Source organism: Balaenoptera musculus, chromosome 1 (assembly GCF_009873245.2).
Source record: "Balaenoptera musculus isolate JJ_BM4_2016_0621 chromosome 1, mBalMus1.pri.v3, whole genome shotgun sequence".
Taxonomy (NCBI): domain Eukaryota; kingdom Metazoa; phylum Chordata; class Mammalia; order Artiodactyla; family Balaenopteridae; genus Balaenoptera; species Balaenoptera musculus.
Window position 1 is genome coordinate 38,119,434 of NC_045785.1, and position 23,643 is coordinate 38,143,076.

Sequence of the window (23,643 nt, forward strand, 5' to 3'; positions counted from 1 at the left end):
AGGGGGAGGAATAAAGATGTACAGGAGCACAGTGTTTATACCCTATTGAAAACTTATTCAATAATAAGTTGGTTATTATTCAAACTAGTTTATTTGATATTAAAAGATATTAATATGAAAAAGAATATGTATGTATATGTATAACTGAATCACTTTGCTGTACACCAGAAACTAACACAACATTGTAAATCAGGGATACTTCAATTAAAAACAAAAAGATATTAAGACAGCTTAAACAACAAGGTCCTACTGTATAGCACAGGGAACTATATTCAATATCTTGTAATAACCTATAATGGAAAAGAATCTGAAAAATAATTTATATATATAAATATATATATTTAAGAATTTTTATATGTAAATCAACTATACATCAATAAAAAATAAAAATAAATTTAAAACTTTTTTAAATTAAAAAAAGATATTAAGACAGCTAAAGATTGTCAGGTGAATTATAGAAAATTATAAAATTATAGAAAATCTGATATAACTATAATACTTATTGCATACTTATTGGCCTGAACAACAAAAATATACTAACCTGGGATGTTCTGGTATATTCTTCATATAGCCTGTCATACTCTTTACTCTTTTCCTGATACTGAGAGTGATACTCTTGCAGTTTTTTACCTACTGCATCAATGTTATCTTCTTTTACCAACTGATCCTATACAGGTAAACAAAAGAAATAAAGAATAGGAAACATAAACAGAAGTATTTTTATATAAAGTTAATAAACACATGCAACAAAGCTATTAAGGAATAGTGGCCACAAAATAAGTTCTAAAAATATCTTAAGTCTTAAGTAGGAAATTTTAAACGTCTAGATTTCTTTTTTTTTTCTAACTGATAAGCCTGGTAAGTTAGAATCAAATGATGTTGTTAAATAATGACTTGCCAATTAGCTATCAAGAGCTTCTGTAATCATGGGGCTTCCCTGGCGGTCCAGTGGTTAAGACTCCACACTTCCACTGAAGGGGGCACGGGTTTGATCCCTGGTGGGGGAACTAAGATCCTGCATGCTGCGCGGCACGGCCAAAAAAAAAATTGTGTAATCATACCTGTTGGTATCTGGACACTGGGTACATCAGCTTCACATCAAGTTTGGGATTGTACTGAGCAAGAGATTCATGATGATAGTGGCTAATGAGCTCCACCACAGAATTAAATGTCAGAGGATCAGAAAAGCCATATTTACCATCTCGATGATAGATCTTTATTAGCTTATTATTGCCTCCCTTCCTGTGAACAACAAGACAACAACTGTAGATTTTTTTCCCAAAAAATTCTATTGAAGTACTACTTTCACATGGAGATATGAAAGCTTGGTGTCACATTATAAACAAGTTTTTACTATGTTAATGAAACTGGAATGGGTAAAAAGGCACATGTTATGTGTGTAGAAGTATACATAATATCATATTCTTTTACAACTATTTCTTTTGTCTATAAAATATCTTGGCTACTAAAGGTCAGCATACTTACACAGCTTCCAGTATCAACAAATTTAGCAAAAATAATCACTAAAAAAAAAAAAAAAACAAGTAAATTGTATCTTTTGTTTATTTTCTGAATGAATTTTTTAAATTAAGTTCTATATCAGGAAGAACAGGGACAATCTCTTTGGGATCTAAAGATACGTGGTTGTGTGTCTGTGGAGGGAAGCAGAAGCAATCTCTACATGAAGGGGGATGATAACCATTTGTCACACATACACCAACACAGCACTCAAGGTTTTATTGTTAATGCACAAACATAATTAAGCTCCTTGAATGATTTATAACTCAGTAATTAATCTAGCACCTTACATTATTTTGTCTTTTATATTTGCTTATAATTCTTGGAAATGACTATTTATTTAAGCTATCACAATATGTAAATGATTCAACTGTCATTCAACTGTTTTACAAAGTACAGCTTTTGAAGAGTCATTTATATTAGATGGATGTAATCTGATGCTTGAATAGTTTAGACCACTTTTGCTTACTGAATCATATCCAATGGTCCCTTAAAAGATAATTTATAACCAAAGCTTAAAATGGCAACGTTTTACAAGTCCCATAAGGTATAATCTAAAACCAGAGCAGATTTATTCATTATATCATAGCAAAATACTGCACCATTCCCACTCAACTGTTCTTATAGCAGAATGCAGACTTAATGGGGAAAATATGCTTCTGTATCTCTTTATGCCATGCCATTACACATGATAAATGAACCACTGGGATTTGTGAAAGGCCAAACACAATTGGTTTGAATCTGTGGACTGATTTAAATTTAATGCTCAGAAGGTGAGTATTTAGATGGATGAAGAACTATTCCTGTAAAATGTACATTAGAAGGACCACCTAATCATACGCAGTTTCTATAGGTGTATATACCCACACATATACCCACAGTAAATGCAAGCTGGTTTTTCTGCTAGAGAAAAGCTAAAAAGCACTCATTCATTCAAAAAAACTTATTGAACATCTGCTATGTGCCAGGAACTGTATGAGGCACAGTGGACATAATGATAAGCAGGCCAGATATAGTACATGCTCTCACAGAACTTCCAGTTTAGGAGCATGAGGAATGTATCTCCATCTTTACAAAGAGGATAAAGAATTTTTCATTAAGATAGAACATATAAAATAAACAACTAGATATATCAACTGGTATTAAGTCCTTTGGGAAAAAAATAAAGCAGAATAAAGGGAAGAGATCATTCTGGGGGGTGGAGAGATTGCTATTTTATACATGTTACACAAGGAAAACCACTCTGTTCAGGTGACATTTAGCAGAGTCCTAAATGAAGTGAGGGAGCTAGCACAGCAGATATCTGGGGGAGAAGTTTTCCAGACAGAGGGAACAGCAAGTGCAAAGCCCCTTAGGTAGAAGCAAGCTTGGCATGTTCCAGGCACAGCAATGAGGCCAGTGACGCTGGGGCTGAATGAGCAAAAAGGAGAGTAGTGGGAGACAAAGATATATAAAAGATATAAAAGGAGCTTAGATCATTTAATAGCCTATGGGGTCATCGTAATGGCTTTGGATTTTGCTGAGTAAGATAGGGAAACACAAGAGGGTCTGAGCAGAATGATATCATCTATTTCGTGTTTTAAAAGGTTCATTCTAGCTGCTAGGTTGAGATGAGACCATTCAAAGTGGGAAGGGGTAGAGTGGAAAGATAATCTAAGCAAGACATGATGGTGTCTTGGACAAGGGTAGTAGCAATGGAGACACTGAGAAATGGTGGGATTCTGAATATATGTTGAAGAGAGAGCTGACAGGATATGCTGTGGCCTGGATATGGATATGAGAGAAAGAGACAAGGTAAAGATGATTTCAAGGTTTTTATCTTAAGTAGTCAGAATGGAATTGTCATTTATTGGAGTGAAGAAGGATATATAAAAGGAACATGTTTAAAGAGGAAAAAAACATTTTGGTTTTAGACATGTTACATTTGAGATGCCTAGTGAACATCCAAGAGCAGAGGATCCTGCAGCCTATGTGAAGAATCTAAAGTTCAGGAGAAAGTTCTGGGCTAGATGTATAAAATCAGGAATAGTCAGCCTATAGATGTTATTTGAAGATGAACATAGTTGAATAAGAGAAAAGGTCCGAGGTCTAAGTCCTGGGGTACACCAATGTTTAGTGGTCAGGGAGATGACAAAGAACCAGCAAAGGAAACCAAGAGGGGAATTAATGAAGTAAATGGTATCCAAAAAAACAATTTAAAAAAAAAGCATTTCAACAAAGAGGAAATAATCAACTGGGTAAATGATCTTGGGGCTTGGCAAAGTAGAGAATCACTAAGTGATCTTGACAAAATGGTTTCAGTGGAATGGTAAGGATGGAAGCCTGACTGGAATGGATTAAAGAGAATGAAAGAAGAGATAGAAGAAATGCCTATAGAGAACTGTCTTGAGGAATACTGCTGTAAATGGGAGCAGAGAAATAGGGAAATAGCTGGAAAGAGAGAGTCAAGGGAGTATTCTTTATTTACTATTCCTAAGTGAGGGACAGTATAGCATATTTATATACTGATGGGAACGGCTCAGTAGAGAGACAAAAACTGTTGATACAAAAGAAAGGACAAGATAATTCCTAGGGTGATGTCCTTGAGTAGGTTAGAGGGATGGGATGGGATCCAGTCCACAACGGGATCTTGGACAAGGACATGAATGGAACAGGAAAAAGGCAGAGTATTCACATTCATGTTGACAGCTATAGCAACAGGAGCATGATGGAATTATGTCTTCTAACTGCTTCCATGTCCTCAGAGAAACAGGAAGCAGCTTGTTAAAAGGGAAGGAGGTGGGTTGTTGGTCTGAAGAGAAAAAAAAGAATATGTGAAATTATCATCTAGGAAAAGTGAGAGAGCAAATGGATTGCGGAAATGCAAATTCAGCTGGGCAGTGCTAAATGCCCACTTAAGATTGGCAGTCACAAAGTTAATGTGAGACCAATCAGCATGATGTATTTTTCTCCACATTCAGCTGCCCAGGTATAAGCAAAAAATAGATGGAGAGTTGAATTTAACAAGTGTTGGAATATAGTTAGACGACTACTATGAAGGAAGAGAGGAGCAAGTTTGGAGAGAGGATATATTCACAAGGGTAATTTTAACAGTGGACCATGGACTCTAAACAGAGGAGGAGGGAAGTAAAGCCATGAAGGAACTGTGGAATGGTGGATTTTTAATTATGCCTCTCCCTCACTGTAATCTTCTTGAACAGAAGAATCATGCTATTCCTTCTTATATCCTAGCACCTGGCCCAATGCCTGGCATATATCAGATTCCTAAAGATTTGTTAACTATCCAGATTTTCTACAATAAATACTATTTGCTGATTTTTTAAATGGTTACTGAATTGAAAAACCTCTACTTTCTCATAACCTACTCTCTGCAGTCTGACTTCACTCTCATTCCTCTCATTTGAGGGTCACCAATGACTTTTACCAAATTCAGACTCTGCTCACTTCCTCTATCCCAGGCTCAGATTCTTTGCAGTGACTGAAATTTCCCTACTCCCTTCTTTCCCTCTGTCCCCACTTCCTTCTTAATATTTCATACTCCCATGACCTCTAGGACATTACTCTTTTCTCTCAACCTCTTAGACTGCTCTTTCTCTGCCTCCATCCTGCGGCTAAACACAGTTATTCCCTAAAAAAATTTGCCTTCAGCCTCTACCCATTTTTTCCAAAATAAACTCTTTCTTTAAAATTCCAATTATTCTATATAGATGGTACCTGAATCTTTTTCTGGCCCTATACTCTCTCCTAAGCATTAAACCTAAATTTCTAGCCATAGTCTAGATATATTTTTACCTGGAAGTTCTGAAGCAGCTAAAAATCAACTGCTCCTGGCTCTCCTATTTCTATAAATGGCACATTCATTCTAAGTCCCGCAAGGTCAAACCACAGTCACTTTTAACTCCTCCTCAACCTCGTACCTTTTCTATTATCAAATTCTTTTAGCTCTTAGCTCCACATTGCCTCTTACTTTGATTCCTCAACTCCATTCCTAGAGCCACCATCCTAGGTAATAGTTTATTTAATTTTTCAATCATGTCATTTTCCTGCTTAAAACCTTTTATTAATTTTTTTTGCACTTAGAAATAAAGTTCAAATTCCCTACCATGGCTCATCAGGCTCTCTGCATTAGGCTTTTTCCCACTTTCAGCTTCATCTCCTACCACTCTGTGGTTCACACTGGAAGCCAGGCACAGCGGTCTCTGCATTCATTGGATCCACCAAATCTTTCCAAAATCAGTGTCTTTGCATTTTCTGTTCCCTCTCCCTGGAACACTTTTCTGGCTGGCTCTTTCTAATCCTTCAGTTTTCCAAAGTCATATCCTCAGAGAGGCCCTCCTGAAAACTATGTGAAATTCCCTTTCCTCATATTCTGTTATCAGATAACCTTATGTATTCCCTATATAGCACTTCATACACTGTGAAATTATCTTTTCTTTTTTTTTTATTGAACTAAGTTGATTTACAATATTGTGTTAGTTTCAGGTGTACAACAAAGTGATTCAGGCTCATTTCTTTTTTCGCTGTGCCTCGCAGCTTGCGGGATCTTAGTTCCCCAACCAGGGATTGAACCCAGGGCCACGCCAAGTCCTAACCACTGGACTGCCAGGCAACTCCCTCATTTCTTTTTTATGTGTTTATTTTGTCTCCCTCTCCCCCACTAATACCCCTTCCCAAATATAAACACTATAGACAAGAGACCATGTCTGGCTTGTCCATCATTTTCTTTTCCTAGAACAATGTGGTCACTCAATAATATTAAATGATTAAAGAATAAATCTAATTCTGGATGATCATTCCCTCTCAATTAATAATAGCCTTCTAACTCTTTACTAGTTTCTATCCTCTTTTATTTTTTTCTATTCAAATAGGGTCTGATCATATAACTTCCCTATTTAAAAAATGAAATGGTTCCCCCGCCTCCCTATGATAATAAACACAAACTCCAAATTTTAGAATTCAAGGCCCTCTTCAACATGATCCTTTTCCAACCTTCTATCCCCTACTGCTTTTTCCTCTTTTCAAATGTTACCCTCTAGCCAAATGGGATTGCATCTCACAGAACAGGACTCTAGTTCCTCACCTTCATATCTTTGTTCCTATTGTTACCTAATCCTGCAAACCTCCTCTCCCAACTTTCTACATATCCAAATCTGTTAGGAGATAACTATGAAATATAAGCAAGAAGATGGTGGCTTAGATTTGGATGGTAGAGAAGTGTGAAGAGATTATGGATGTAGATTTGGAGGTAGAGTTGGCAGGACTTGTTTAATGATGGATTGGATGTGAGGCTGAGGGAAAGGGAGGAAAAAAAGATTTGTGGCTCTAGTAACTGTAGAGATGGTGGTTCTGCTTCTGAAAAAAGGAAAGACTAGAAGAGAAACAGTCTGGGTAGAGGAGATGCATTAGAAATCAAGAACTCTGCTTTGACTATATTAAAATTAGTATGTCCTCTAGTTATCTAAGTAGCAACTGGATATATGCATCTGGAATTCAGGAGGTCAGAGCTGGAGATAAGGTTTATGAATCATCACCACGAAGCTGTATATTAAAGCCATGGGAGAGGACAAGCTCACCTTGGGAGAATGAATACAGAGGAGAAAAGGAGGCCCAATTCTGAGCCCTGGGATATTGAGCAAAGGAGTTAGGAAGAAAATTAGGAGAGAGTGACGTCACAACAGCCAAGACAATAAACTGTTTCTAAGAAGAAGCGTCTATGACTAATGCTGCTAAGAGGTCAGGTAAGGTAAGAGAGAAGTGGCCATTGGTTTAGCTGTCCGTGTAGAGTAGTAGAGACAGAAGCCTGATTGGAATGGGAAAAAATTATGTTGAATGAATCACTGTAGAACACTAATTATTCCTCAGTACAACTGAAGTCCTAAGGTATTAATGTCTTTACCAGAAACTGATATAAACCCCAAATTTCTAGCATAAAATATGGGATTATTTTTCCTAAAGATACTAGGTTGGAAAGGCAGCAAAGAGACAGGTAAGTCTGGATTTGAACTCATCCTCTGCCACTTACAAGCTAAGTGTTTTTAGGACGAGTTTCTTAACCAAGTTAAGCTTCAGTTACTTCATCTATAAAATGGAAATATTAATAATACCTACCTCATAAGGTTGTTTTGATAAATAGATATTGAATGTAAAATGCTTAGTACAAGGAAGTTGTTATTGTCACTATTGTTATCATTCTTCTTTTCTTTAGATATTCCTTTTTTAAAAAAAAAAAAAATCACAAGACTTTATTGCCCTTAGGCTATGTTAATTGTTAAAACTAAATGTGGAAATATCTAATACAGTATTCCTAACCTATTTAAATATACATCCCATCTGGGCTTCCCTGGTGGCGCAGTGGTTAAGAATCCGCCTGCCAATGCAGGGGACAAGAGTTCGAGCCCTGGTCCGGGAAGATCCCACATGCTGCGGAGCAACTAAGCCCGTGTGCCACAACTACTAAGACCGCGCTCTAGAGGCCACGAGCCACAACTACTGACGCCCGCGTGCCTAGAGCTCATGCTCCACAACAAGAGAAGCCACCGCAATGAGAAGCCTGCGCACCGCAAAGAAGAGTAGCCCCCACTCGCCACAGCTAGAGAAAGTCCATGCACAGCAACAAAGATCCAATGCAGCCAAAAATTAATTAAAAATATATCTATAAAAAAAGTTTTTTATAAATATATAACATCCCACCTTTGTAAATATAAATAATGATACATTCACATTATGAGATTCTAATACGCCCACATGGATGGCATGATATAGGCTGAGAATTGCTTTATCTTCTACATATCCTCATCAGCCTAAATTATGTTGAGTTTTACTCTCTGAAGTCTGTATTAAGGAAAACAATAGTTATTGGAGGGGTGGATTCCCAGCACATCATTAATAACCTTAGGCTGTGCCCATGACTTCTCTCCTTCACTCATAAGGTCAACAGTATATTTCTTACTTCATTACATTTAGGGATTTTAAGCCTTTTTGTTTTATTGCTACATAAAAATAAAAACTGTTGGGCTTCCCTGGTGGCACAGTGGTTGAGAATCTGCCTGCCAATGCAGGGGACACGGGTTCGAGCCCTGGTCTGGGAAGATCCTGCATGCCGCGGAGCAACTAGGCCCGTGAGCCACAATTACTGAGCCTGCGCGTCTGGAGCCTGTGCTCCGCAACGAGAGAGGCTGCGATAGGGAGAGGCCCGCGCACCGCGATGAGGAGTGGTCCCCGCTTGCCACAACTAGAGAAAGCCCTCGCACAGAAACGAAGACCCAACACAGCCATAAATAAATAAATAAATAAATAAAAATTTTTTTAATTAAAAAAATTAAAAAAAAATAAAAACTGTTGCCTTTTTAATATTACATTTAAATATTTAAATGTGTAGAAAAAGAACAGTTAGCCAAACTAAAAATTATGTATCTAAATTAAATAAAAATATGAAAAAATTTGTATGTAAAGATTTAAATAAAATACAGGAGTCTTTGTATACCCATAAATAAATAATCCTAGTAGAACCCTAGCCAAAATGCTGAAAAATACTCACCGCAAAGTCAAAGTGTAATCTCCCTGCATTTTTGTTGAGGCATCTCTGACCAAGAAGGTACCATCTGGCATGTCCCGTAATTTGTCATTTACCTCCTCCCTGAAGAACAGAATTATAGGAAAAATGAAAAAAATGTAAGTGTTGGTTGTTCTTTTCACATATTATCACTAAGACTAGTTGGGAGGTGGGTATGTCTAAGGTTATAGAATCATGGGGGCTGCCAGCGGTCATTTAGTTCCTCCCCCTAGGTATTTCTTTCTGTTTTGATTTTTGGTGTTATGCAATCTAAGGAAGGGTATTTGATTTTTAAACTCTTCCAGGTGTCAACTGTCTGTAGGAAATAGTGTTTCCATTAAGCCTTTAGGGCTTCCTTAGGCAGGTATGAACTTGTAGAGTTTCAGAAAAAAACAACAGCTGTTTAGAAAGAAGATTAAGTTTAAGCAGCAGTGGCAGCTGGGTCAGATCAGAGTGGGGATAATTTACTCAGTTCACAACCTTTAATATAATATTCTCCAATTTGCATTTATACTGATAACAAATTCCTTCTGCAGAGTTGGTTTAGGACTTTAAGGAACAACACTAAAAGACTCAAAGAAAATGGCAGGGCATAAAAGAACCTTGAATTATAGAACCACATGGTCTTAAAATATAAATTAAGTAGTAGTTAAATATAACAGATCCTTTTATTGTACACTGCTAAAATTTAAATTTTCTGATCAATTTGAATATGAAATATATTAAGTCTTCCTTAAAAAATTAAATAAGGAATTACCATATGCCCCAGAAATTCCACTTCTGGGTATACACCCAAAGAACTGAAAGCAGAAACTTGAACAAACATTTATACACCAATGTTCATAGCAACATTATTCACAATAGCCCAAAGCTGTAAACAATCCAAATATTCACCAAAGCCAAATGTCCAGATGAATGAATAAATAAAAATGTGGTATATACATATAATGGAATAATATTCAGCCTTAAAAAGGAAATTCTGACACATGCTACAACATGGATAAACCTTTAAGACATTACGCTAAGTGAAATAAGCCAAACACAAAAGGACAAATGTTATATGATTCCACTTATATGAGGTACCTAGAATAGTCAAATTCATAGAAAGAGAAGGCAGGATGGTGCTTGCCAGGGGCTGGGGAGAACAGGAGGAAAGGGGAGTTAGTGTTTAATTGGTACAGAGCTTCACTTTGGGAAGATGAGAGTTCCAGAGATGGATGGTGGTGATGGTTGAACGATAATGTGAATGTACTTTATGCCACTGAACTGTATATTTAAAGATGGTTAAAATGATAAGGAAAAAAAAAAGAAATGAGTGCTACTTTGTAATGGGAGAGAACAGACAAGAGAAAGAGAAGGACAAGCATATTGAGCAATATAGAAGCAACCTGGAATCTGACTTGGCAGAAATGGATAGGAATTTTTAAAAACAAGAAAATACAATGTTCAAATTTTAAAATATATATACATATATATTTTTTCCTTCTGTAAGTTCAAAGCTTTCCAAAACCACATTTTACCCAAAAAGCAAATCTATCCTAGAGTCCTGTTTCTCAAAAGGAGGTGTGTGAAGGGTGCATAAAAATCACCTGGGGAGGTTATAAATGCAGATTCCTGGACCCTACCCCATGATGCTTGTGCATGCAAAGATTGTGGAACCATTGCCTTAGAAACAGAAAAGTAAGGAAAATTAAGTACAGATAAATATCTTTTATCCTAAAACACATACACCTAACCTAAATGTATAGGTTTCATTTATTCAGAAGTCTATCCTAATACAGTATTAAAAGTAATAATCACAGCCATAATTGAAAGATTTTCTTGTCACTTTTTTTGTGGGAAGAAAAGCATTTAGAAAATTTGAAAGGTTCTCCTAAATAATTTTTTAAATGGTAATCTTTAAATGACAACTTGTGGGGCATTAAAAATGTTTTATTTTAACTCTTAATCTCAAAATTATTTTTCTAAACTTCATTCAATTATAGTACCCTTCTAGTTACCTTGAAATATCTCCCCAGTACCATTCTGCATCCTGAAGAGAAACAGAACCGTCCTTCATTCCATTTGTAATGGCTGAAGTCATTGGCTTCGGTGGCTTTGGTGGAAGAGCTAGAAGAGAAATGAATATTATTATTTTGTAGATGTAAATTATTATTTGTTTTCTAATTTCCTCAGTCAAACACAGCTCATTAACCAATGTACATTATGATTCAAATAATTATAAATCAAATTAAGAGTTATTTTATGTTAAATGTTAAACATTAGCCAAAGAAATAATCCTTTTAGAACTCTACCAATAATTGCCTGAAAAAATGAAATATTTGAGCTATTTGCGTTTTCTTCCTTCTTATAAAATACTAACTTTTCATTGGATTCCTTTCTCCTAGACCAGTGGTGGGGAATAGAGAACGTCTGTGCCACCATTCTTTCAAGGTGGCATTGTGAATGAGCGGCACTCCTTTCCTCCATGCCAGGAATTGGTCTCAAAATCCACGTCATTTTTTCTTTATGCAGTTTTTTTTTTTGCCCCACCGCGTGGCCTGCGGGGATCTTAGTTCCCCAACCAGTGATTGAAACCGTGATGCCTGCAGTGGAAGCGCGGAGTCTTAACCACTGGACTGCCAAGGAAGTCCCCCAAAATCTGTGTCATTCATGCTTCCAGGTATCCATTACCAGTCCATCAGAGTGAGATGAAGTCTGTTTGTCATCCCTGCCTTAGGCAGAGGAGTGAATGAATTGCATGAATAGACACCACCCAAAATGGTTTTGAAAGCAGTGAGCTGATTCAGCTCAGTTCCCTGGTTCCCAGAAATACCTATTAAATGTCTATCATGTGCAAGAAAGTGCTAAGAAGTGGGGATACAGACTTGAGTAAGCCACCGTCCCTGGCCTTGAAGAGTTTACAGCTTTGTGAAAATGTTTGCCGTGATGTTCGTAATTAGACTGTCCATCTGGAGCATGCCCACTTTTGTCAGGCGCACTGGGGCTCCCTGGCCTTCCTGCCTCTCCAGTCCTGGCCCAATCTGCTCCCTACTTTATGATTTACTGACAATTATCATGAACCAGCTCTTCTCTAAATTTGAACATCACATCCTATGGTTTTGGTTTTTTGTTTTTCACAGTATGCTCTTTCTCACTACTTTCCATAGTCTTCTCTGTACTTCATTTTTCAGAAAAGGATGATATGAGATCTGCTTTATTTAAAAATACTGACTAGGCACCACAGCCTCTGTAGCTGAGGGCTCAGTAGCTTGATCCCATGAAAAGGAGGAGCAAGGCCAGGCAAGTGGGTATTGGGAGAGAAGTAAGCTGTTCACATGTGCATTTATACCTATGCTTTTAACACACTTCCATAAAAAGCATTAATAAAGAAGTGGACATTGAGACACTAGTCCTGACTAAAAATCAGTTGATTCTGCCTTTGTGATAACTATCAAAGGGTATGTTTCATTCACATAAGAGTACTTATTTTTCATTTTCTGGTGTTAACTTAAGAACACAATATAAAATACACACCAATTGACACAGACTGACTTCTGCACTTGACATAACCATTTACATCCATTCCTTACAGGAGACAGATTAAGTGTAAAAGATGGTCAATTTTGAGTTGCAAAAGTTGCAGAAATGACTTTGGTAGGGTTGGGTAGTGCTTTGTCAAATGGATGTCATAGTTGATTACTAGTAAAGAGAAGGGAAATGTAGTTTGCATTTCTAAAAAAAAAACTTAATAGGGGCTCTATTTTTAGTGGTCATATTAGGAAAAATGATAATCTGTAGAATGAATAGTTATGTTTTGTTACAACTAATACTTTCTTTGTTAAAAAGGTTGTATTGGCCATAAAAAGGAACGAAATTGGGTCATTTGTAGAGACGTGGATGGATCTAGAGACTGTCATACAGAGTGAAGTGAGTCAGAAAGAGAAAAACAAATATCGTATATTAACACATATATGTGGAACCTAGAAAAATGGTACAGATGAACCAGTTTGCAGGGCAGAAATAGAGACACAGATGTACAGAACAAACATATGGACACCAAGGGGGGAAAGTGGTAGGGTGGTGGTGGTGTGATGAATTGGGAGATCAGGATTGACATATACACACTAATACGTATAAAATGGATAACTAATAAGAACCTGCTATATAAAAAAATAAATAAAATTCAAAACTTCAAAAAAAAAGGCTAAAAAAATATATGTATATTTGTACACACACACACAATAAATTAAGTAATTTAAAAAATAATAAAAAGCTTGTATTGGGACTTCCCTGGTGGTGCAGTGGTTAAGAATCTGCCTGCCAATGCAGGGGATACGGGTTTGAGCCCTGGTCCGGGAAGATCCCACATGCTGTGGAGCAACTAAGCCCGTGCACCACAACTGCTGAAGCCCACACACCTAGAGCCCGTGCTCCGCAACAAGAGAAGCCACCACAATGAGAAACCCACGCACCGCAATGAAGAGTAGCCCCTGTTTGCTGCAACTAGAGAAAGCCCACGCGCAGCAACGACGACCCAATGTAGCCATAAATAAATAAATTTATTTTTTTAAAAAGGGTTGTATTGAGTCTTCAATTTCAAGCGTGGCTTAAAATGTAAATATATCACATGATGCATTTAAATACAATGATGCCTTTGAAGCAGTCAAACAGCATTCGTTCTGTGTTTAGAACTACAGAAGAAAATCTCTTCAAATAAAATAGTTCTAAATTAGAAAAAAAATAAACTTTTAATTCTAAACAGATGTCCAAAAAACTTCTCTCTCAAAAGACAACATGAAGCCCCTTCACAAACAATTCAGTCCAAAAGCCATTAAGGGAGAGCTGGTCATGATGGCCAAGAGCTGGTGTCAGAGCCCAAAGCAGGTGAGGGAGGACTATGTCCATGCTTGAGGGCAGCTACACAACAAGGATCTCAGAGCTCCAGCAGGGTGAGGAGGGAATCCTCAAGAGGGCAACTTGGCGTGGGGTGTTGAAGGTGAGTGAAGAAGAAGGGCAGTGGCCTGGGGCCCGGGTGGCACAGAGTGTTGGAGACCAAGCTAACAAGGACATGGTCCTAGGAGGTGGGCATCCCAACACAGTAGGGCAAAGGCAGATTAGGATGCAAAGAGTTTCTAATTGGGCAGGGGATGGGAGGGGGTAGGCAGAATGTAGCAATAACTATGAAAGACTGGGTAATATAGAGAAATGGATCAAATAAGTAAAACTACTATAGATAATAGGAGCTGGGGTTCTCACAGTCTAAAAAGGAAGTTACAAATATGGAAAGGTAGAGAAATAGAATGAACCCTCTGGTTTGGACTGCAACTGCAGCTATTGATGTGAACCCATGGACTTAAACAGATAGATAGATAGATAGATATAAATGTCTGTACTTATAGAAAATACAACTATTCCCTAGCTCTGTCCCCTGAGAGGTCTTGGGATCAGCAAAATCCTAATACGCACACCTAGCACCCAGATCTTGGTTTCTAATGCCATTCTCTACTAAAAGGAGCCAGGGCTCTTTGGAGAAATGGTTGAGGTGGGGCAGAGCAAGTACCAAATGAACCTGGAACATTATGTTGTGCTAAAAAGTAACCAAGTACTCAAAGAATGAGGGGCCATGACAAAAGAACAAAGAAGCCAGCTTGAAGGGGCTCCCACTACCAAATCTGGGATAACTGGAGCATCAATACAAATAACAATAGTAAGGGAATATAAGCCATTCAACAAAACAGGAATCTATGTGTCCACACAGATAAAAATAAATAAATGAAAAAACTGAAAGATTAATGAGGAGGAAGACATATAATTTCGAAGGCCTTCCCACAAATGCTTATTAATCGCAAAAGTATTGAAAAAGACTAATATAATAGTGGAGAAACCTGGCAAATACACCTTAATCAAGTAATCAAGGTTACTACCAACAGTAATGGTGAGATCACGGGCCCCCAACAGGATATACCACGAAGGACACAACATCACTTCTGCCAAATACCTGCCATACATGCATAAACTGAATCTAATCATGAGGAAATCAGACAAACCACAGACAAATCATCAGATAAACCACAACTGAAAGACATTCTACAAAATAACTGGCTTGGTGCTTCCCTGGTGGTGCAGTGGTTAAGAATCCGCCTGCCAATGCAGGGGACACGGTTCGAGCACTGGTCCAGGAAGATCCCACATGCCACGGAGCAACTAAGCCCGTGCACCACACACCTAGAGCCTGTGCTCCGCAACAAGAGAAGCCACCGCAATGAGAAGCCCATGCACCTCAACGAAGAGTAGCCCCCGCTACCCGCAACTAGAGAAAGCCTGCACGCAGCAACGAAGACCCAACACAGCCAAAAATAAATAAATAAAATAAATAAATTTATTAAAAGAAAAAAAAAGATTCTCTCTAAAAAAAAAAAAACAAAACTGGCTTGGAATCTTCAAAAATGTTAAGGTCGTGAAAGTCAAGAAAGACTGAGGGACTGTTCCAGATTGAAGAAGACTAGAGAATCATGACAATTAAATACAATGTGTGAGTCTGGACTGGCTCCTTTTGTTATAAAAGACATTACTGGGACAATGGCAAAACCTGAATGGGATCTGAGGATGAGATGGTAGTAATGCATCAATGTTAATTTTCTGATTTTGATAGTTGTATTGTGGTTACGTTGGATAATGTTCTTATTGGTGGGAAATACACACAAACATGGTCATCATGGACTATCATGTCGGCAACCTACTCTGAGTGGTTCAAGAAATCAAGTTCTTTGTATCGTACTTGCAACTTTTCTTTAAGTTTTAGATTGTTTCAAAAAAACTTCTTTTTTAATTAACAAAAAAGTTATAGATAATACTGTGGGGAAAGGGGAACGATGTGAATATAGGAATGCAGTTGGTCCCCTATCTCACACCATATATGCAAAAATTAACTCAAAATGGATCAAAGACCTAAATGTTAAGAGCCAAATGATATACCTGACAAAAATTGTATCTAGAACACATGAAGAACCTTGCAACTTAACAGAAAAAAAAGTGACTAAAATTAAAAATGGGCAAAGGATCTGAATAGACATCTCTCCAAAGAAGATATACAAATGGCCCACAAGCACATGAAAAGATATTCAATATCATTAGGCATCACAGAAATGAAAATCAAACCGCAATGAGATACCACTTCATACCCACTAGGATGACTATAATCAAAGAGTCAGATAATAACAAGTGCTGGTGAGAATGTGGAGAAATTGGAACTTTCATACACTGCTGATGAAAATGTAAAATGATGCAACTGGTTGGAAAACAGTCTAGTAGTTCCTCAAAAGGTTAAACGTACAGTCACCATATAACCCAGCAGTTTCAATCCTATCTGTATATTTCAAGAGAAATGGAACATACAACCATACAAAAACTAGTATATAAATGTTCATAGCTGTATTATTTATAATAGCCAAAAAGTGGAAACAACCCAAATGAATAAATAAAATGTTGTGTGTGTGAATACATATACATATAAATATTATATTTAGTATTTAATTATAAATTAAAAGGCAGTAAAAAGGAATAAAACATGCTGTAACGTGGATGAACCATGAAAACATTAGACTAAGTGAAAAAACAGTCATGAAAGACCACATATTATATGATTCCATTGTCCAGAACATAAAAATCTATAGAAGACAAAGTAGAATAATGGTTGCCTAGGGTTGAGCTGAAGGGGAAAAGGGAATGACAGTTAATGTATGCAGTTACGTATGCAGGTTTCTTTGGGGGGTAATGAAAATGTTCCAAAATTGCTTGTGGTGATGGCTGCACAACTCTGTGAATATATTAAACACTACTGAATCATATACTTTTTAAGTGGATGAATTGTATGGTATGTGAATTATATCTCAATAAAGCTGTTTTAAAAACAAAAATCAGACTTCTGAAATCACTAGATGGGGGAGAGCTTGCTATAATCCATACTTTTTTTTCTAATTGGCTACTTATTTATACCTATCTTCTTTGAAAAGGGTGTGGCTTATAAAAGTAGCAACAGTTGGAACTATAATTTTGTAGAATTTAAAATTCTTCTACGTATAAGGATTAACAGTTTAAACGTGTGCTATACAAAAGCACTTTGCTATCACTATGAAAGGTACAAAGACAAGGCACTCAAAAGAACAAATCTAGAGGGAATGACACTTAGAAACACCTAACCATAATTCTCAGCAGAATGAGGTAAATAACTATAATAAAAGTAAAGTAGGGTGCAATGAAAACCCAGCAAAAGGAACAATTGATCCTCTCCTGGGGAAACTTCAAGTTCAAACACTGGGCTTCTCAAACCTAGTCCTTACTGAACTGAATGCCATGACCAGGAGGGCCCAACAAGAACCAATTCGCCTCCTTGAATCAGCAGGTAGGTTACAACCTAATCACCAAAAGGAGTCACAGAGACTTGCTGCTGTCTATATTCCTTCTCGGGGGGAGCTCTATACTGAACTGAGTTGACCAGCAGCATGGGGAATCTGCTATTTATGGATAATGACAGTTTACTGATAGCTCCACCACCACCAAACAGATAATGACCACGTCACATGTATTACAGAGGGCTCCCATAGCCTCCTTATAACTTGCTTTTCTCATCTGCAGAAATATAAGAAGAATGAAATGATTATAAAGCTGTTCCTACATAAAGTTGCTAAAAGAACACAATTAAGAATGAATGAAATACTGGCCTATTTCTACATTCTCATCTATCATCACTCCATACATATATTAAACAAGTATTTACTGAATACCTTCTATGTTCTAAAAGCTGGGAATATAGCAATGAACTAGACAGACACAGTCTTTATACTTATGAACTTTATGATCCAAAAGGATAAACTTCAAGATAATTCATCATTCTTAAAATCATGAGTATGTTCAAATTTAGTTCAACTAAATTGAGTCTTCAAACTAAATGTTTTGCTTTCTCTAGCAGTTGATCTCCCTCCCATGTAAATTATAGAATTTACTGGACAAAAGTAAGTAAAAATTTACCTTACATAACCTTCTTATTACATGGCGATAAGCATATTTTTATCTCTATGTCACTTCCAGATTATGATATTATAAATAAAGGGAAAAATTACAAATCACATACATTTTAAGTAGGTCAAGTGGAACACATAAAGGGAGAAGCTAATTAGGGTACATTAATTACCTTTCAACCCCTTGACAAAGTGATTCTTGCACTGAGTAAGCACTGCAGTGCTGAGTGATAAATTAAATGCTCCTGAGCAAATATTGGGCTGGCCAAAAAATTTGTTCAGGTTTTTCCATAAGATTTTACAGGAAAACCCAAAAGAACTTTTTGGCCTACCCAATACCTTCCTACATAAGTATCCATAAAATACCTAGCACTTTTGTTTCTATCTAGTAGACAATGAACAGTACTTCTCTTCCCATTTTGAAAAAGTATATTACAAGTTTTAAAATATTAGCAATACATAAAGATGTTTCAAATCCAGTTTTTAATATGTAGACATAAGAACAAACATATACACATATATGTTTGTGTGTATGTATATACATGCATAAAAACATCTGGAAGAATACACAAACTGCTAATAGTGTATACAACAGGAATGTTGGGAGCAACACAGGAGAGCACTTTACCTATATATGCATGCTTTATTTATGTATGTTTTAAAAAAACAAAAACAAAAATGGTTATGAATAATTTTTCATTTTAATTTGTTGTGTTTTCTGACTTTTTTAAAAAAACTTTCAAAAATTCACTTTGATTTTTTTAATTAAAGAAAGTGTTCAGGGGCTACAATGCTGTAAAAAAATTATTTCTTTGGTCATAATCTACAAATAATGTACAAATAGGAGATTAAAGTATTGTATCAAAGTTAAATGTACTGGGCTTCCCTGGTGGCACAGTGGTTAAGAATCTGCCTGCCAATGCAGGAGACACAGGTTCAAGCCCTGGTCTAGGAAGATCCCACATGCCGCAGAGCAGCTAAGCCTGTGCACCACAACTACTGAGCCTGTGCTCTAGAGCCCACGAGCCACAACTACTGAGCCCACATGCCACAACTACTGAAGCCCATGCACCTAGAGCCCGTGCTCCGCAACGAGAAGCCACTGCAATGAGAAACCCACACGGCAATGAAGAATAGTCCCCACTTGCTGCAACTAGAGAAAGCCTGCGTGCAGCAATGAAGACCCAACACAGCCAAAAATAAATAAATTAATTTAAAAAAAAAACTACTAGAGCTAATAAATAAGTTTGGCAAAGTTGTAGTGGTCCAAGATCAACACATAAAAGTCAGTTATATTTCTATAAACCAGCAATGAACAATCTGAAAGAAAATTAAGAAAACAATTCCATAAATAAGTGGAAACACATCCCAGGTTCACAGATGGACAAAAGCAATCTACAGATCCAATGTAATCCCTATCAAAATTGCAATAGGCTTTTTGTAGGACTAGAAAAAGCAATCAAATTCATATGGAATTAAAAGGGACCCTGAATAACCAAAATAATCTTGAAAAAGAAGAACAAGGTTAGAAGATTCACACTTCCCTGTTTTAAAACTTACTATAAAGCTATAGTAATCAAAACAGGATGATACTGGCAGAAGGACAGACACACAGACTAATGGAACAGAACTGACAAATCAGAAATAAACCTTCATATGTATATGGTAAACTGCTTTAGGACAAGAGTCCAAAGACCATCTTTGGGAAAGTCTTTACAACATGTGGGGCTGGGGAAACTGTATATTCATATGCAAAATAATGCAGTTAAACTCCTACCTCACGCTATAAAAAAAAAAATTAATACAAACTGTATAAAGTTCTAAATGTAAGAGCCAAAACTATAAATATCTTAGAAGAAAATATATAGGGAAATCTTCACAACATTAGATTTGGTAATAATTTCTTCGATTTGACACCAAAAACACAGGCAAAAGGGAAAAAATAAACTGGAATTCATCAAAATTTAAAACTTTTAGGGACCTCCCAGGCAGTCCAGTGGTTAGGAGTCCACGCTCCTACTGCAGGGGGCATGGGTTCAATCCCTGGTTAGGGAACTAGATCCTGCATGCTGCGAGGTGTGGCCAAAAAATGAAGTTAAAAAAAATTTTTTTAACCTTTGTGCATCAAAGGACACCATCAAAAAAGTGAAAAAAACAACTCACAGAATGGGAGGAAGTATTTGCAAATCATAGATCTACAAGGGTTTAATATCCAGAATACATAAAGAACAAATCAACCAAAAACAAACAACTGAATTTAAAAAATGGGCAAAGGACTTGAATAGTATTTCTCCAAAGCAGATATACGAAAGGCCAATAGCACATGAAAAGATTATTATTAATTATTAGAGAACTGTAAATCAAAACCACAATGAGTTATCACTTCATACCTATTAGGATGGCTATTATCAAAATAACAGAAAATAGCAAATGATGGCAAACATCTGAAGAAATTGGAACCCTGGTGCATTGGTGCTGGGAATGTAAAAAGGTACAGATGCTGTGAAAACAATTTGGTAGTTCCTTAAAAAGTTAAACATAAAATTACCAGATTATCCAGCAATTCCACTTGTAGGTATACACTCAAATGAATTAAAAGCAATGACTCAAACAGATACTTGTACACCAGTGTTCACAGCAGCATTATTCACAATAGCCAAAGGCAGAAACAAACCAACGTCCATCAACAGAAGAACAGACAAATAAAATGTGGTATACACATATAAAGGAATATTATTCAGCCTTAAAAAAGAATGAAATTCTGATACAGGTTACAACATGAATAAATCCTGAATGCATAATGCTAAGTGAAATAAGCCAGACAAAAAAGGATAAATACTGTATATTTATCTCAACTTATATGAAGTACCCAGAATAGGCAAATTAATAGAGACAGAAAGTAGAATAGAGGTTACCAGGAACTGTGGGGTGGGGAGAACAGAGGAATTATTGTCTAATAGGTACTAAGTTTCTGTTAGCGATGATGAAAAATTCTGGAAATTGATAGTGGTACTGGTTGCACAACATTATGAATTTACTTAATGCCACTGAATTACACACTTAAAACGGTTAAAATTATAAATTTTATATTCTGTATATATTAGAACAATTTTTTAAAATTGCACAACCAGAATCTTTTCTTTTTGTCTTCCTACACAATACCAAATAAATGGCTAAGGTGATTTCTACTAAAATGGTCATGACAGGGGCTTCCCTGGTGGCGCAGTGGTTAAGAATCCACCTGCCAATGCAGGGGACACGGGTTCAGGCCCTGGTCCAGGAAGATCCCATGTGCCGTGGAGCAACTAAGCCCATGCACCACAACTACTGAGCCTGCGCTGTAGAGCCTGTGAGCCGCAACTACTGAGCCCACGAGCCACAACTACTGAAGCCCACGCACCTAGAGCCCATGCTCTGCAACAAGAGAAGCCACTGCAATGAGAAGCCCACGCACCGCAACAAAGAGTAGCCCCCACTCACTGCAACTAGAGGAAGCCCGCACAGAGCAACGATGACCCAACACACTCAAAAAAAAATAAATAAATTTTAAAAAAAGCTTTAAAAATAAATAAAATAGGGCTTCCCTGGTGGCACAGTGGTTGAGAATCTGCCTGCCAATGCAGGGGACACGGGTTCGAGCCCTGGTCTGGGAAGATCCCACATGCCGCGGAGCAGCTGGGCCCGTGAGCCACAACTACTGAGCCTGCGCATCTGGAGCTTGTGCTCCGCAACAAGAGAGGCCGCGATGAAGAGTGGCCCCCGCTTGCCGCAACTGGAGAAAGCCCTTGCACAGAAACGAAGACCCGACACAGCCATAAATAAATAAATAAATAAATAAAAATTAAAAAATAAAAAAAGAAAATAAATAAATAAATAAATAAAATAAAAAAATAAAATGGTCGTGACATAGACAAAGCACTCTTCTCTTGATAATGGTGCAACAGTTCTCAAAGTGTGATCCACAAACCCTCGAGAGCCCCTGAGGCTTTTTCAGGGAATATACAAGGTCAAAACTATTTTCATATTAATATTTCCTTTTTCACTTAATTATGGTTCACTGAGAGTGTATAAGCATCTTGGATAAAACATAAATCAAAGCAGTGGAAGCAGACTGTACTATTTCATCAGTCTAGTCACTCTATTCTTCACTATCACACACCTGAGTTTAAAAAAAAAGTCAGTTGGACTTAAAAATGTCCAACATAAAGCAGTAAAAAATTTTATTACACCTCTAGCTTTATTATTAAAATATATATCCTTAAAATTTTATAAACCTTGACCCTTGAGTACACATCTTTTTAATATTCTGTGTGACAAAATGAAAAATACATATAAAGCAGTTCTGCACAATGCAATGACAGTTATCTTGAAGAAAAACACTTAAGAGATTGACTTGCAAGCTACTTTCTCCATAGAACTCTATTTTTAACTTTATAAGTGGCTAACAAACTATAATTATTCAGACTTGGGTATTTGGCAGACATTTTTCCTAAAAATAAATAAAGCTTCTCACTTTACAGAAAACTACGGACAGTATTTGTTGCCATTGATAAAAGAGTTTTCAAAAGAATATTACAATTTTTGTAAAACTTGAAAACTTCCCAGTAACTTTAAAACTTTTCTGCTGAGGTCAACAGTGATATTAATATTACTTAATATTGCAGAATGCAATGTGAAAACACCTGGAAGACCTACATAATCCAGTCAACCAATATTTTCAAAAAGACTGCTATAGGCTGAATGTTTGTATCTTATATGACCAGGCCACCCAAGACAGCTGTTTTCCTGCTCTCTGTACATCCCCTGCTCCACCAGTCCCTGCTTCACCTACACCTACACACGTGACTGACCTTCCTTCTTTTTTTTTTTTTTAAATATATTTATTTATTTATTTTTATTTTTGGCTGTGTTGGGTCTTTGTTGCTGCATGCGGGCTAAGCGGTGAGCAGGGGCTACTCTTCGTTGTGGTGCACAGGCTTCTCACTGCGATGGTTTCTCTTGTTACAGAGCACGGGCTCTAGGCACACGGGCTTCAGTAGTTGTGGCTCGTGGGCTCAATAGTTGTGGATCGCGGGGTCTAGAGCTCAGGCTCAGTAGCTGTGGTGCACGAGCTTAGTTGCTCCGCGGCATGTGGGATGTTCCCGGAGCAGGGCTCGAACCCGTGTCCCCTGCATTGGCAGGAGGATTCTTTACCACCACGCCACCAGGGAAGCCCCTGACCTTCCCTTTTAATCATAGAATCTAGGCAATCACCTGCTCCGCACCAGCTAGTGATTGTTTTAATCTTTAGATCAGAACTATCTCCACTATGACAGTTTATCAAAGGCGTGTGAGCCTCTGTTGGTTCCCTGGTAACCAATGAGCCAACCTGATGTGAATCATTCCGCTCCCCCTCCTCCGGTAGCCGTCTGCTGTTTATATAAGATTCACCCACTTATGAAACCACTGATATCTCTATCGCTGACTCCAGGCTCTGTCTTCAGTCTTGAGGTAGAGCAAGTACAGGTAGGGCTTGCAAGCCTGCAGGGTGCAGCCCAGCATATCTCCACAAAATTCTTATGTTAAACCGTAACT

The 23,643-nt window shown here is 37.3% G+C and overlaps 1 protein-coding gene across 1 annotated transcript in view; it reads right to left on the reverse strand.

The window, feature by feature from the left end:
- LOC118901944 (phosphatidylinositol 3-kinase regulatory subunit gamma) overlaps positions 1-23,643 on the reverse strand; it is an 86,827-nt gene that overhangs the window by 26,490 nt on the left and 36,694 nt on the right. The window contains exons 2-5 of the mRNA XM_036865795.1: positions 11,071-11,179; positions 9,056-9,154; positions 1,062-1,242; positions 542-667 (exon numbers count right to left, since the gene is read on the reverse strand). Coding sequence (XP_036721690.1) covers positions 542-667; positions 1,062-1,242; positions 9,056-9,154; positions 11,071-11,179 — 515 coding nt within the window. The remainder of the gene's footprint in view (positions 1-541; positions 668-1,061; positions 1,243-9,055; positions 9,155-11,070; positions 11,180-23,643) is intronic.